This window comes from Pteronotus mesoamericanus, unplaced genomic scaffold (genome assembly GCF_021234165.1).
Source record: "Pteronotus mesoamericanus isolate MK-2021 breed Mesoamerican mustached bat unplaced genomic scaffold, CSHL_Meso_final contig_182, whole genome shotgun sequence".
Classification (NCBI taxonomy): Eukaryota; Metazoa; Chordata; class Mammalia; order Chiroptera; family Mormoopidae; genus Pteronotus; species Pteronotus mesoamericanus.
The window spans coordinates 17,905,417-17,921,828 of record NW_026555078.1 but is presented as its reverse complement, the minus strand read 5'-3'; the positions used below and the strand labels follow the sequence as shown (position 1 = coordinate 17,921,828).

Sequence of the window (16,412 nt, the reverse complement as noted above, 5' to 3'; positions counted from 1 at the left end):
CGAGCAGGCAGCAGGATGAAGGAGTCCGGGGGTCGGAGGAGAGGTCTGGCTGAAGACATACAGACGAGTATAAATCTGGGCGTCGTCAGCCCGGAGACTATGTTTACATCCACGGGAATGCATTAGATCATTCCAGGAGCGGTGCAACGAGAAAACGCAGAGGAGGACCCAGGACTCAGTTCTGGGGAGCCATGGTGAGCCGCTGGGTAGAGGAGAAGCAGCAGCAGGCACACAGGAGGGGCCGGGACAGAAAGTGACATGATGGCCACACACAGGGTGAAGGGGGCCGAAGTGTTTCGCGGGGTCCCTGGCACGGCGAGAGCATGGCACCAGTATTGCTGTGTGTTAATTGTTTGGCGTGGTGCCGACCGGTGCTCAGTAATGGGGAGCCAATAATGCTTGGCTTGGCTCCCATGGCCCCCTCTTTGTGTGGGGGATTTGGAAGATCTGGGTAAAGTCCTGGGGCGGCCCAACATTAAGATGCTGGGTAGGAAAGGACAAGCCAGCCAAGGAGGTGAGAAGAGGCAGCTGGGATGGCGGAAGGAAACTACTAGGTCACCCATGTGACCATTCAGTCACTCAGTCCCTTAACAAACGTGTGCCGAGTAGGTAGAGGGGGCCAGCCGTGTGCTGCTATCAACAGGACACAGCACTTGTCTCCAGGAGGCCCCTGGATAAGAACATCTCAGTTAGATCTTCAGGAGATGCACCTGCTCACCAGAACCATGTAAGGTGCCCATAGGTGATGAGGGGAGAGATGGATGTTCTCTTGCTGGGACTGCACACGTCATGTTGGCTGAGTCTCTCTGAGGCCCTGTGATTATTCCCCTGAGCCACCTCCCACCTTCCTCTCCACCACCCTGGCTCCTGGTGATCTGTGACCAGTCAGTGAAGAATCTGCAAGTCGCATCCCTGCCCTGACCCTTTTCCTGAGTGTGTGTTCGGCACTTACCATTCCAAGGCCCTGGGCTGATTTCTTCACATGCATCTGTTTTCTTCCTTCTTATAACTACTACAAGTACTGTCCTCATTCCCATTTGACATATGGGGAAACTGAGGCTGAGGGTGACCAAGCAGTTGCCTGAGGTCATCATACTAATAAGTGATGGAGCAAGGGTTTGGACCCAGGGAGTCTGGCTCCAAAGTTGCGGCTCTCACCCTTTGGGATAAGGCCATTACAGAGGTGGGCTGGGTGGGCTAGGGGAGTTCCCCCGGGGAAGCCAAGGCAAAGCCCCGCTCACAAGGGCTGGAGTCCCTGCAGCACTGAGATGTGGACTGGAATGAAAGCCATGCGGAGGCTCTGGGCCAAGAGCGCAGGAGCAAATACTCAGGGCGCTCCAGGACCTCCTGAGGGTCTCCTGAGGGTCTCCTGAGCTCTGCGGGGAGTTCTCTGGAAGGGCTCATCTCAGCACAGACCTGGGCTAGGCCCTGTGTTATTCAGTGCACACCTATTACGCCTCTACTTTGTGTCCAGTGAACACTTGCTACCGGGCGGCATGCGGCGGGGTCAGGGGACACAGCTCCTGTTCTCAACATCAAGGCCAAATGTGAATAGAGCACATAGAACATGCCGGACCTTGAAATAAACATTTAACCTGAGTTATCTCATTCGTTCTTCACGTTCTTCATGTGAGGCAAAGACTAATAGCCACGTTTCACAGGAAAGAAACTGAGGCACGGAGAGCTTAAGCACCTGGCCCGTAGTCACGGAGTTAAGTGGCAGGGCTGGCATTTAAGCCGAGGCAGGCAGCACAGCCTCCTGGGTCTAGATTAAGACAACAGCTAAACTCGGCTCTGCCAATTTCGAGCTGCGAGACTGGGACAAATAGTTAACCTCTGTGATCTGTGAATGGGGATAAAGATCCAATCTAGTTTACAGAGTTGTTGGGAGGATTAAAAATTAATAAGAGAGTCCTGACCCACCGTAAAAGCTACAGGGTGTTACTATTATCCATCTCCCCAAAACTTATCGATTATTATACCCACTATACAGATGAGGCTCTTTGGCAAAAGCGGGGCAGTTGCTGGCCTGAGGACAGAGATGGGATTCAACCCCGCCACTCCTTGGATCTGGCACCAGGATTCAAAGCACATGATCTTAACCTTATGCCTTATTTCTGGGCGGGTTGGGGGGTTGTGGGGAGTAACCCACCTAGCCCCCTCCCCAACAGCAGGGACCCCCTCTGCCCTCCCCAGGACAGCCAGGCCGAGATAAACTGAGAATTTAAAGAATTCCTCAAATCCTCTTCCCACTGTGCGTGTGCTCTGGGGTGGTGATGCGGGCGAGCCAGCCTGGGAAGACTGGACACTCTTCCCAAAGCCCTAACTCTAAACAGGACCCGCTCAACCCACACTCGTCAACAGTCCTGGCCCTCAGCTGAGCGGCCCAGCAGGCCCCCGTCCACAGCCTCCACAAACACATAAACACACAAATCGCGTGGCAGAGCTGGCGAAGCCACAGAAGGACAGGCAGACACCAAGGCGAGAGGAGGAGAGAGGGCCCAGCTCGAGACCCCGCCAAGATGGAGGGAGGAGTTGTGGCCCCGGCAATGGCCACCTGCCGATCCAGCGGCTCCTCGAGGTCCAGGGACTGGGGGTGAGTGAAGGAAGGGGACTGCCAGGGAGATGGGCTGCTATGGGCAGCAACCTAGGATTCTGGGAGAGGAGGAGGGAGGGGTGACAGTGGGTGGCCGCAGGGTCTGGGGCCATCATTCCCTGTGCGTGGGCAGCGGGTTGGAACCACAGATATCTGGGACACACCAGGGGACAGATGAGTCTCCACACAGTTCTGGGACTAGACTTCATTCTTGGCGGTGGGAGGATGTCACACACTCGTCTTTGTCAGCCCTGCTCTCCTGCCGGTCGGTCGAGGAGTCACCCCACATGTGTGAAACTGCTAGGACAGTCATGAGCATTCCCCGCAGAGGGGCAGCTGCGGGGAGGGGAGCAGAGGGGAGAGGGGGCCGGCAAACCAGCTGACAGGGTGTGGAGCCAAGAGCCCTACATTCTACAGAGCTCGGGACCCAGCCATTTGGGGCCAACGCCTTGCTGCCCACGTGGTTCTTGTTAGGCTCATTAGCAGAGAAACAGCAACAAGCAAACAGCACAGGGCCCAGCTAATTAGCACACAGACCTTCAGTGGGCAAACCAATTTCAAGTGGGAAAGGCCGACGCCCACTGGCAATTTCTCCAGGAGAACTGCCAGCCTGCGTGCATGGGTCAGAGGATGACAGGGGAGCAGCGGGGTGAGAGGGCCTGGGAGGGAAGTAACGGCCTGAGGACCCCCCAGGAGGGAGTGGATACTGGGGGCCCGCTGGAGCCACCCCCTGCGAGAGCGTGAGGGTGTACACACACGTTGGTTATGACAATCTGCAGATTCACCCAACTTTGAGTTTCCAATGTCGAAACTCCAGTTTGGAAGAGACTAATGTTGGAAAATCACGTGCAAGTTAGGAAGCTGAGAACCTCTGGGGCTGGAAGGCCAGAGCAAGGCCCATGCCCAGACCTCTTGGGTTGCTGCTAAGAAGCATCCCGCTGCTCCCTGCTCCAGCTTCAGTTCGAACCTCAGCAACACTCTCTGCTGAGCTGGCTAGAACTTTCCAACCCTCCTCCCCATCTCCAACCCCAAAGCCTTCCAAGGCCTCCAGAGTCTCCTGAGGCCCTGCTATTCCAAGGGTGGTCCCTGAACCAGCAGCAGCAGCGTCCCCTGGGAACTTGTTAGACGCATAGACTCTCCAGCCCTGCCCCAGACGTGGTCAATCAGAATCTGCACTTTAATAAGATCCCAGAGGACTCAGGGGCACAGTCCAATATAAGTAGGGCCTCCCTGAGGCAGGTCTTCCTATGATGGACCCCAAACTCTGGTCAGTGTCTTCATCTCAGGCTAGAATCACATGGGGTGCTTTAAAAATAATACGAGAGCCTCGGCTGAGCATAAAACTGACTCCCCGCATCCCTGCTTCTCTACCCAGGGGAGTCACTGATTTTGAGTCCCAGATCCCCCTCTAATAAGGTGTGGTCTTGACCCAGTCACCACTTCTCTAAGGTTCACTGTCTTCATTTTAAAATTATGAGGTGTGCCCCCCCCACCCCCCACACTCTTCCTCCAGCCGCAGAGGGTCTGCCCTCTGAGGGCCCACACTAATCCAGGGTCCGTGCAAAGGAAAGAATTTCCAGGCAGACGATCTGCTTTGCTGTTTGTTTTTGAATTTGGCATTTCGATGTCTTTATCTGGAGATCCTTAGAAAGGCCCAAGATTCTGCCTGAGCATCATTGTCTGACTGGAAGAGGCCAAGGCTGAGACAGGAGCAAGAGCTTGGCGAGCCAGCATCCCCATCCCCACAGGAGTGGGAGCAGCCCCGTCTCGTCCCCATCTCACGCCCATCTTGGGAGGCATCAGAACCAGAGACAAGGGCCTCCATTAGAGCTGTAAACACCGTAAGTTTTGTCAGGCACCTGGAAACCCTCCCACAGCCCAGGGCCTATGGGCTTGTCCTTGGGCAGGAAGGGGCGCTGGTGAGCGTGAGGCTTCGCAGCCGGGCTCAGGGCCTGGCTGAGGGCAGTGGCAGCTCCAGGAAGGACAGTTTGTGTGAGCTCCTAGGGCTGCCATACGGATCCAGGGAGCTGACAAGAGCCCAAGAGAGGCCCAGCGTGTGAGAGAGAGAGATCCAAGGGGCTTCCTTGAAACCCCCGGATCTACCATTACCTGTGGGGTTTCCAAACTCCAGAGGGCCCCAGCCTGGTGGTGTTGGGAGGGGACAAAGCCCCGTAGACGAAAGTACAGGGTTCTGGTGCCCCACTGCCTGAATCCAGCCCCTGTGCCAGCTTTCAGAGTAGAATATTCTTGACCATGTTTCCCAACTAACCTAAGCCTCTGTTTCCTCATCTGTAAGTGGGATCAATAAACACTCCTGTTATAGCATTACTGAGAGGCTTAAGTAAGATAATGTATGTAAAGAGCTTAGCATAGTGTGGGGAACATAGTGAACCCTCATCTATTAGCAAGTAGTGTAGTAGTAGTAGCAACAGCAGTAGTGATAGCAGCAGTAGTATTAATGGTGGTAGTAGTAGCAATGGTAGGAGCAGTAGTAATGGTAGTAGCAGCAGCAATAATGGTGGTAGTAGTAGTAATGATGGCAATAGTAGTAGTAGTAATGGTAATAGCAATAGTGGTGGTAGTAATGATAGTAGTAATACATTGTCACCCCTAGTTCACAGACACAGAAAGTGAGGCCCAGAAAGCAAGGTATGATATGTGGCAGGAGGTGATTAAGAAGAGGAACCTTGGCATCAGGTTACCTGAGTTCAAATCCTGCCATGGAGAAGGGACCTGTGTGTGCCTCAGTTTCCTCCTCTGCCAAATGGATAGTGGTACAACTTGCCCCAGGGGAACGTATGTGTGCCTTGCACAAAGCGAGTGCTGCACGGTTATTAGCTCTTGCCCTGGTTGCTGCCCCTGACACCATCAGTGGAAGCTTGGGCACAGAGCCTCTGGCTCCTCCCTGGTTTCCATGTAACCAGCATGACTAGTCTCCCTTTTCTCTCATCGGGGCCAGGCTGCCGGCATCAGAGCCGTCCAGAGGAAGGCTGCTCCAGACACGGGATCAGGGCCTCATCTGACCGTCCTGGCAGGATGCCTGACAGAGGCCCGGACCAGAGGGTGGATTCCCATTGCGTGCGCTGTGAACGGCGCCCCAGAAATCTGCAGTGCAGAGGCTCTGGGGCCAGCCACGTACTACAGACCCCAGGGGTGTGCGGGCACCTAAGGGACCCTGCAGGCTCAGCAAGTGAGGTGCCAACGCAGTGGGGCAGCAGGAAGGGAAAGCAGGTAGTTTTAAAAATGTAAGTGGGGCTTCTATTGGAGAAGTTGTTTCCAGTTGGAGGCATTCTATAATCTCCTCCCTCCCGGGGCACATTGCCTCTGCTCCAGAGAGGAGCCACATCCTCAGGAGGCAGGACACTTCTGCTCCAGGCTCTGGAGTCCCCAGGCCCAGCCCACCCCAAAGGAGAGAGAAGGAGAAGGGCGGATGGGGTGGAGGCACTCACGTTTGATACAGTGGCTGGTGCTGTTTGCTGTTGTCCATCCTGGGCAGCACTTTCCCCCACAGACGTTCCTCCTGTGGAGTCACCGAAACAGGGTCAGGTATGAGGACGCTCGGAGAGGGACCGTTCACAGAGCCCCTCCGATGGCCCTGCCCCTACAGGAGAACATTGCATGGCTGGGCAGACTCTCCGCCGTATCTAGGGAGGCTGCATGGCCTGGGGCAGGCACTTTGGGAACCTGCTGATCTAACATTCAGTCCTGACTCTGCCATTCTCTGCATGACAATGGGAGGCCTCACTCTCTCCAGCTGTACAATACGGAGCCCACTGGGACAAAAATGACAAGGGATCGTGATGATGATCAAAAAGCAAGTTCAGAGAACTCCAGTCCCTCGCCAAGGCTAAACAACATGTGAGAGCCAGAGCCAGATCCAAACCTGAGTTGGCCCAACCCTAAGTCATGCTCCAACTCTCCGTTGCCTCTCACCAAAAAACAAGCACCACGGTTCTTGCCCAACAAACGCTGACAATCCAAGGGGAGCTGGAAGACACACACAAAACTGTCTGAAGGACATACACGTGCATCACCTGCCAACAAATACACACTGGGAGGAGCCTTAGCTTCAGGTCGGCTAGCGCACACTAAGACTGAGCAACAGGCTGTAGCATTTCTATTTAAGAGGGGCTTATGGGGTAGCTAGCTGATAGGAAGATGGGGCTGGGGACGGGTTAAGCTGCCTCTGTGCACAGAGCTCCCTGTGTGAACTTGGGCAGGCTGATGGAACTTACATCATGGGACACAATCCTTCTCCCAGCTGCTCTTTGGTGCTGGCTCTGAAGGCGCCCACCAGGAACACTGACCTGCACTAACTGCTGGGGCACTCACCCCACTCACCCCAACTTTGCTTCAGGAGTCTGGTGAGGCCCCCTGCAGCACCAGCAGGTGTCACCAGCCCTGACTCTAGATCTAAAGACCCAAATGCCTGGCCCTGGGTGACTTCCCTAGATGGGCTCTTCCTAGAGCAGACCTCCGGGGGCCTGACTCCTTGGCTCAGGCTGGGTCTGGCTCTGGCTCCGTGGATCCCATCATCAGCGTCAGAAATGATCTACCGAGCACTCACTGGCTCTGGTGGCAGAGGTACAGAGCCAGAGGGCAGGGTAAAGGACAGAGCAGGGGGGGCATCCCTGTGTCCTCTGTGGCCAGCATGGCAAGCATCTGGTCCCACTTAGGAATTTGTTTGACATTTGAGTGGACCCCAAAGCTCGTGTGGTTTTGGAGTCGTACAAAGCATTCAAAATAAATTCCTGCAGCTTGCAAAAGCTGAGACTCATTCCTGGCCCTTTGGCCCAACCTCCCAGGGAGCTCCTCGAATGTCCCCCCAGCCAAGGGCTGTGCCATTGCCGCAACCTTGAAGCCTCTTTGGACCACTGCCTTCAGCAGCTTCCAGGCTCCATGACGGCCTCCTTGCCATCAGGCCCAAGCACCGGGTTCTGGGGAAGGGGCTGGTTCTCATACCCGGGTTCCTGAATGGGTACCCACCCATTTGTAAGTCACTACCCCTTGTGGCATCGACATGGCCTCTTAGAGGCCTGGGAGGTCTTCAAAAGGAAACAGGCTGCACGCTCTGGGCATTTTCTAAGAACCAGGGCCCGCAGAAGCCCAGATAACATGGACAAAGGGGCCTGCCTGGCTGGGTGGTCATGGCATGGAGCCCTGCCCGAGGAGGCCCCCTGAGCCGGCTGTCACCTCAGACGACCTTAGGATGGCTTTGCTGCTGATGGCCCACGGCGGAACCCTCAGGGCCATCAGGGCCACAGTGAGGACTGGCCAGAATCAAAGGTTGTCAGGTGGCGGGGGTGAGGGAGCAGCTTGGGACTGGGAGGGTACTCCAGGGACATCCAGGTTTCAATGAGGGCCTCTGAGGGTCCTTTTTAGGCCAGTGTATGAGTCTTGGGTAGAGGGCCAGGGAGGTGGCCAGCTGGGAGATGACCGTTCAGTGGGCTCTGGCCAGCTACAGAGAGCGAATGAGCCTAGCCAGCTGGGCTATATGCTCAGTGGTTCTGACCCCTTGGAAGGTACCACTGAGAGATCATATGAGCCCAATATTGCAGGCGACGCCACTCAGCAAACATTAGTCCAGCATGCATCATCATTGCCCAACACTTGAGGACACTTCTAGCTAACAGCATGGGACAGTTGCTATTCCACCTGGGACAAATCTGATCATACTAATCCTTTTCTAAAAATCTCCCATAGCTCTCCATTGGCCTCTCCAAAGCTAACCAGGTTCCCACCTGCCTCTGCAGTCTAATTATCCCAGTGGCCACTCCCTGTCTCCATGACCATCCACAACCAAGGCTGTGGTCCTCCAAGGATACCAAGTGTGTCATCTGTCAAGTGTGTCTCTGTGGTCACATTTTGATGCCTTTGCTCAAGCCTCTCTCTCCCTAAAATGCCTTCCCTCTCTTCTTTGGCAATTAAAATCTTTTGCACTCCAAGTCTTCCAACTCAGTTGTTATCGCCCCTGACATCTACCCAGGGTCCCCCATTTCCTGTGATCTGTTAGTGCTGATTGTCTCAGGATGCTGGTTGCATGGGTCTCTGCTTAACTATCTTGAGGTTTCTTTCTGAGGTTATTTTTTTGTTGGTTTTTTGGTTTGTTTGGTGTTTTTTTTCTTGGTGCCTCCAGAGATTAACACAGTGCCTGATACATGCAATACATTTAATACTTCTTTGTTTCACATAATCTAGTGTTTCCCAAAAAGTGGATGAGCAACACTGAGGGCAGGGAAGTGGGTTTTAGGTTTTCACAATCACAGCATTCAAAAATCCTGAGTCACATGGTGAGGAAGTGATTCCCACTTCAGTGATCTTTCTAGCCTGATTAGGTCAATGAAAAAAATCTGTCTGATGTTGAGTCTGCAAGCCAGCTCCTTCTCCCGACACTTGCCAGTCCCCCTTTTCAATAGGGAGAACACATCACAGGGTTGAGCTTCTGAAGATAATGGTGTCTGACTAGAATTTGAGAACATTTTGTCTTTATTTAAATTTTTCTACAGTTATCTTCTCTTCATGACAAGCGGAACTATTTTCAACTCACGATAGTGATACAAAGTTTCCTAGAAAATGAATTTATTTATGTAGATAAATGAGTCAAGCACTGTTTGTAATAGCAAAAAAAAAAAGGTAACTCATCTAAATGTCCAAAAATAGAAGGATGGATAAATAAACTGTGGTATATTCAGGCAGTGGAATAATATAAAACAGTTCAAATGAATAAACTTGGGCTAATTATAGTAACATGATTAAATCTCAAAAATCTAATGAGGAGGGGGGAAAGCAACTCGTAGAAGGATAATGCAGTGTGGCATCACTTATCTATGTTTAAAATATGCAAAACAAATTGTTATTTTATGGATGCATGCATCTATAGTAATAGTATAAAAACATACATTGAAATCATAAGTAAATTTAGGGGGAGATGGAGGAGAGATGAAGGCAGAGATGAAAGCAAATTTATAGAGGAAACTTCAACTAAAAAAAGTCAGAAGCAAAATATGCCAAAATGGACCCATGGACCAAGCCAAAGTGGGGAATGATTGAGGGAGGGAGGTGGGGAAGGGGTGCAGGGGAAAGTGGCGGCTGGAAGGTGGAGATAAATGTATTTGAACAAAAAATTAAAATTAAATAAATAAATAAATAAAACTAAAGGATAGATTGAGTTTTAAAAAAATGCCAAAATATCAAGGTTTGCTAAAGCTGGATTATGAGTTATATTATATCCAATACCTTTTTGTGTGTTTGTACAAAACTTCATTATATGAAATACTTTAAAATAAATAAAACACAAAATCTGGTTATTTTAACAGTACATAAATTTAAACAAAAATAATACAGCAAGAGATAAAAAAGGGAAACATTATGAAGGTGATATGCCTTGAGGCTAGTTCTAGAAACCCTGAATAATGGCTTCAGAAGTCCCCTGTAGACTGTAAATTTCATTACTTCGGGAACTGTGTCTGATCTGGTTTGTTGTGTGCAATATATCCCCACTGCATTGTAAGTTCCATGAGGACAGAGACTGTGTTTGCCACTGCTGTATCCCCATCACCCATCACAGTGCCTGGCATATAGGAGGCCTTCCAAATACATGAATGAATAAACGAATGAATGAATGAATGAGTGAGTGAATGAATGATCTCCATCAGTAGTGATGTCATTCTAAGATTCACCAGCAGGTGGCACTTGGTCCTTGGCCCTAAGGAACCTGCAAGGCAACTGCCAGAGAGGCCAGCCTGGCCAGGAACCATTAGCGAGAACGCACCTGGGTAGAGAAAGCTCATTAACAAGACTGCCACTCTACCCCTCCCCAGCTAGCTTGGAGCAGCTGGCTGGAGTGCCAGAGAACTCGCCCTTTATCAAACCTGCAGAAAATAATCTGGGGTAGGAGCCAAAGCCAGCATGTGATAGGATGTATGCACCTGCATACAGCAGGTGTCTGTGGGTGGCAACCAGCCCATGTTCTTACACACCTGTGCACATCTGTCAGCCTTACTGTGGTGACCATCTCCTTTGCTCATCACTGCCTCATTCCATGACTTCTAATAGTGCACCCTCCCTCCCCTGCGCTCTGCTACCCCACCTTCCTCCTACCCCCACCTAAATGCCTACAGTATAAGCTCCTCCATGATCTGGCCCAACCTATGGTTCCAGCCTCACCCCCATGGCCCCACTGCACACAGGTGCAGTCCTGTCCCCAGGCCAATGGCAACAGCGAGAAGCCCTTGTCCTCGGGCAGTGCTATACGTCTGGGCCCCATTCCCGCCACCTCCCCTCTGCCTCCTCCCATGCTGCCCGTTGGGCACCAGGGGCTCCAGCCCACAGAGCCTCCGTGTCCTCTGAGCTCCTCAGCCACAGTTGTCCCATTCCTTTTTCCTCACCATGAAGCTTATGGTACTAGAAATCACATTCCCTGGACCATATCTGTTTGTTTCTCCAACTCAGTTATAAGTAATTGAGTTGCTCTTCTGGCAAGAGCAATGCCTTTGTCTCTGGGACCCATCCCCTATCCCATGCTCCCCACACTTGCTCTCAGGAAGTATGTCCTCACTTGCACACGTCAGGAGGGGAAAAAGACTGAAACGGCAGGGGCTCCGTTAACAGTTGTTGACTGATTCTGCGTGTAGACGGCTTGGCAGTGCATGGGTCTACCCTCCGCCTGCTCTAAGCTCGGCCTTCCGGCGAGCCGGGAGTTCATTCACTCATTCAACAGGTACTTAACGGGCACCACACAGGTACGCAGCACTCTTCTAGGCACTGGCAACACAATGAACAAAACAAAGCCTCTGTTTTCATAGAACTTACATTACCGTGGGCTGGGAGACCAGACCATAAACACAGAGAGAGAAATACAATATGTCACATGGGAATAAGTGCTATGAAGAAACATAAAGCAGGGTCAAGGGAGGGCGGGTGGGGCAGCAGTCAGAGAAGGCCTCTCTGAAGGAAGCGAAGGAGCCCTGCTGAAGGGTGAGAGAGGCGTGCAGAGCCAGGAGAAGAGGCAGTGCAAAGGCCCTAAGAACATCCTGGAGAACGCAACTGCGGGGACAGGAGCCTTCCTGCTGTGCACCAGAACTAAACCCAGCTGGCAAATCGGGCCCGGGCCGAGAGATCTGCCAGGTTTCTGGCTAGCCTCCCGATGGGGCCCCCACCCGTTCCTGCGCTGCCCAGGGCTCCCCTGTCCTCCACTCCGGAGACACCTGACATACCCAGGCAAGGCAGAGAGCCTGGCAGCCTGGGTGATCCCTGACCGGGGAGCCTCCCGGTGCTGCGAGGGCGCCCCCCGGCGGGCAGTGGGTGGTGCCTGGGAAGAGGGAAAAAGTAAATCACAGGGCTGGGAAGAGTGCAAAGTAGCTGAGGCGCGCTGGCACTTAGCTGCACAAGCGGACACACAGATGCTCTTATCCCACGTAACTACGCCGGGCGCAGGTTTCCTGCCCAAAGTGCCCGTGAGCCAATGCCTATTCCCCCGTCCAACCATCCGTGTACCCAGGCCAACCTGCGCCCAACACAAACATTTGTTTGTCCCCATGCGCAGGTTTTCCTGCCAGGCTCCTGCCCAGAAATGCATCTCCTTTCGCACTCTGGAGCCCCCGACATCTTCCACCTACCCGCGCTCTGCGCCCCCTCAACTTCCACTGGGTCTGAAGAGCCTGGAACGCCCACCCCGCTACCCCCTCCCGCTCCCTCTCGGACCCGACAGCACAGGTCAGGCTGAGGCGGGTGAATGCAGAGGCGCATTAGGAAGGGATTTAACGTCGGGTCTCCGAGAGATGGTACGGAAGAGTGAAGACGGTGTTTCTCTTTCCCTTCAGCTTTCTGAAAGCGGGTCACATCTCCAAGCCCCGGCCCCCTGTTCTTTCCCCGCAGTACCGAGGCCAGAGGATAAAGGGCAGAGCCCAGCGCCCTCTCTTTTCGCCTGCACAGCCCTCGAGGGATGAGCGCACAGCCCCAGTCCTCTTTCCCCAAACCCCACCCCGAGCCCCCTTGCTTTTCTCTCCAGTGCTCACCCCGTGAGCCGCCTTCGCGGCGGAGTTGGGGGCGCAGCCCCCGGTCGCTGCTGGGTCCCAAAGCGCGGGAGAGCCGGGGCGGCCCGTGCCCGGGGTGCGACCTGCTGCTGGCCCAAGGGACTGCTTCTCCAGGTCTGCGCAGGTGGCCTGACTCGCCGCGGCTGCTGCGCGCGGGGCGGCCTCCTGGCCTCCGTCTCGGCGGACCTCCTGGGGCTCCCCCAGCCGGGTTGGGCCAGTTCGGCAGGCAGCGAGCCCGCGACGGGCGCGTCCTGCTCCCGGAACAGACTGTACACCTTGGCTGCAGCCGCTGCGGGATGGCTGCCCCCGGGGTGCCACAGCCGACTCGCGTCCCTGTCAGCCGGCTCGTATCTTCCCACTGGGTACCTCTGAGCATGACCCACGTCCACGAAGAGAGCCAGGGTGAGTAGTAGAAATCTCCTCCACGGGTTCCACCGGGCGCGCCCCAGGCAGGGGGCGGTGGTCGGCGGCCTCATGGCGCTGGGGCCACTGGGGAGCAGTGTGTGCGGGGAACAGTCCGGGGAATGGCAGACGGTGAGCCCCACCGCCCGCGGGTTACGCTTGGGTCCCCTCCTGACGGCCGGCTTCTCCTCGTCTAGGGGGCCCCAAGTCCGACTGCAGGCCGGGCTCTTCCCCGAGCGAGGGCTCGGCGGCGGAGGGGTCCGGGGCTGCGCGCCCTGCGCCTGGCGTCCGCGCTTGGTCTCCAGCTGGGCGCGCGCCGCTGCTGTACCTTCGCGCCTTCTCCGCGTCGCTATAGCCTTCGCAAGGGGAACTGGAGGGTTTTTATTTTTGGAAACCTCTCTCTGTTTTTTCGTCTCTTTTATCCACACCATGCCCCCTCCTCGGAGGGACAGCTCAGCCCCCTCATTACGGGAGAGGGAAAGAGGAATTCCAGCAACACCCACTTTGGCACCGGGAAGCGAGCGGGCGGCGTGGGGGGTTAACCCGTGAGTAGCTGGGGGTGGCGCAGGGCTGACCCGAGGGCTGATACGGCAGATGCCGCCTGCTGGAACAGCGGCACCGAAGCCACCTTTCTCCAGTCCTGGGCAATCTCGAACTGCTGACATGTCCCGAATTTATCTCCCGCCCCTGACCTCAGCGAGAAACTCTGGATTGGATGGCCAAGGCTGCAGCCTTGAAGGTCTGAAGGAGGCGGGGAGAGGTACCAAGAACGGCGTGACAGAAAGAGGATCGACCCTGAGGACAGACTCCCAGTCCCTTCACTTCTAGCCCTGGCCATTGGGGACGTCTGCCCGGGTGCAGGCCAGCTCTGGGACAGCGCGGGGGAACTCTGGAAGGTCGCTTTCTGGCGGGAGCGCTCGAAGGTCGCCTGGAAGGGGGGCGCGCGCCCTCTAGTGGAGTTGGCCCCGTCCTTGGCCCTCCTGAAGCTCGTGGAGCGACCTGCTACTGCCAGCCGCCTTCGCTCTCCGTTCTTGTGCCCTTCTTGTTGTGTCAGGGTCAAGTCTGATGGCGGACCCTGGAAAGAGTGTCCTCTCTTTCACAGAGGGTATATCTGGAATACACAAGAGGATACAACCTCAACTCCTGACCTTGACCCACAAAGGCCTATGTGACTGGCCCCCCTATCTGATCTGTCTCCCCATTAACAAACCAAGTTAATGCCCACGTCCCTGCCCTGAAACGCTCATCTCCAAGATGTTTACAAGACTAACTCCTCATCACTTCTCCTCTGGGCTCAGACATCACCTCCTAGAACGTCCACCTCCGACCCTTCCGCGCCCCCCAATCCCGAGCAGCCCTCCTCCCACTACCAAGTCGTCACTTTCTAACACATCAGCCTATTTTATTTTCATGGCTCTAATGACTAGTGGGAATCATCTTATGTATTCGTTTGCTTGTATAACTGGTTTGAATGGGCTGAACCTGAAGACATCGGGTCTTAAAGATAATCAGGAAACAGCTCTATTTTTCTCCCCTCACTGCCTTCAAACACATTATGGTGAATTTACTTTCCCCGCCCTTAATCTCAGCGTCTTTGGCTTGCCCTTCCCTATCACAAGAATAGTTTCATTTCTATAATTAAGACCAATTTTTAGGCACTAAAAAGTCTGGTCCTGTCCAAATCAAATCCTTATCCAATTTAATCAATGGCAAATCCAATTCAATACTCCTCCCTGCCCCCCATGGGACTGTCCCTTGGCTCAAGATCCTGTAAAGGGGAGAGTGGAGTGTGGTCTGTTTTTCCGGCCCTCCTTTTCTGCGATGGCTTCTTCTGTGTCAGAGTCAGGGGAGCGAGGTATTAGAGGAAAAGTGATCAAGTCTGATGTGACAGGTGCCACAGCCTTGTCTGGCAGGTGCCACATGCTGCTCTCTCATGGGCACACGTGTGGATTCTTGGGAGGCTCCCTGCAAGACCTCCACCCTGCCCTGCTGTGTAGCAAAGCACTCACTGGCCAACCTCTTGCAGACCCTCCGATCCTCTGCCCCTCATGGACTTTCCCATCCATCCCTGCAAACCCAGGGTGAGCCACTGCTATAAAGGCCACTCCAGCCAGGCTCCACCATCAGAATTCTCCAGACGGGAAGTGCCCCCAAGTCTCTTCATTCCTGTACATCCCCAATTCCTAAAGACATATGTTGGATTCTCGTAAGAACTTTCTCGCTGTGCTTTGGTGCCTTGAGGTGCTTGCAGCTTCCAACTCAGCCGGAATCAATGGAGGGAGAGTGACGGGGAATCATGTTGGTTTCCTCTCCTTGAAAGCCCCCAATCTCTGTGATGGGTTCTCTTGGAACCCTCTTTACTTGGTTTGCACTGGGAAGTACCCTTGGGAAATCTCAGCCCTGTCTACTAATGCAACGGCTCTCTACCTCAACACTTTCTTCAGTCCCTTTCCTCTGTAGACTGGTACTGAGGGATGTGGCTTGAGAGCTGTGGAACTTGTTCTGCTGTTAGTAAAATTCATAGTATTTCTCTTTGGAATGTGAGAACCTGTAAGTCTTATTGTTCTACACTTGTGGCTTCAGCAAAAATTCAAGACTACAGGAAAAATCCTGTTCAACAACTGAAAAAAATCATATTGTCTGACTTCCCAAGCCACAATGATAGCTCTAAAGCAATGGATATCTTGTCTTCCTGGTTCACCAACATTTCCCTAGAACCTAGAACAGTGCTTGACTCTGATAGACAGCCAGAAAATATGGGTTCAGTGGATGGCTAGCTGAATGAATGACAGAATAATCCCGTGAAGTAGGGAGGGCTGGTATCATTAGACCCATTTTAAGAGAGAAAAACTGGGTTCCTGGAGGTAGTTCCTGACCCAAGTTCATGTGCCTCCTGCCTCAGAGCATGGCCCTAAGGATCTCCTTGAATTCCCTGCCTTGGGTTTTGGGATGAATGCCATCTTGATTCCCAGAAAGCTCAGCTCTCTCCCGGAAACATTGCTCCTTCCCAGCTCTGGGAAAGACTGAGCCCCGCACTGCGTCTCCTTCCCTGCTACCCACCCAGTTCTTTAGTTCCCCACTCCTCCTCTCCCCACTAACTGCCGGTTCCTTCAGGAGCTCTCCTCTCCATCCCTCAGCGCTCACCTCAGATCCCCACGAGACTCCCAAGGCCAGAAACCTTGGCGTCATCTTCGTCCCTGAGTTATTTTTTCCTCCCGTGTGTCCAAGTCATTATTACTGCTCCGTCTCCTCCGTCTGCACTTCTGGAAGTCTGCCGCCCATTCAGCCTCTCACCGCTTGGCCCCGGCCAAAACCTTCAGGCAGACACTCTTCCCTCCCCACTAGGCACCCCTCCCACTCCTTGGTGAGTACAAATGGTC

At 53.8% G+C, this 16,412-nt stretch overlaps 1 protein-coding gene across 1 annotated transcript in view; it reads right to left on the bottom strand.

The window, feature by feature from the left end:
* LTBP2 (latent transforming growth factor beta binding protein 2) overlaps nt 1-13,121 on the bottom strand; it is an 87,178-nt gene extending 74,057 nt beyond the window's left edge. Inside the window, exons 1-2 of the mRNA XM_054567274.1 lie at nt 12,613-13,121; nt 6,046-6,116 (exon numbers count right to left, since the gene is read on the bottom strand). Of these exons, the coding sequence (XP_054423249.1) occupies nt 6,046-6,116; nt 12,613-13,106 (565 nt within the window). The 5' untranslated portion in view covers nt 13,107-13,121. The remainder of the gene's footprint in view (nt 1-6,045; nt 6,117-12,612) is intronic.
* Between the last annotated feature and the right edge of the window lie 3,291 nt (nt 13,122-16,412).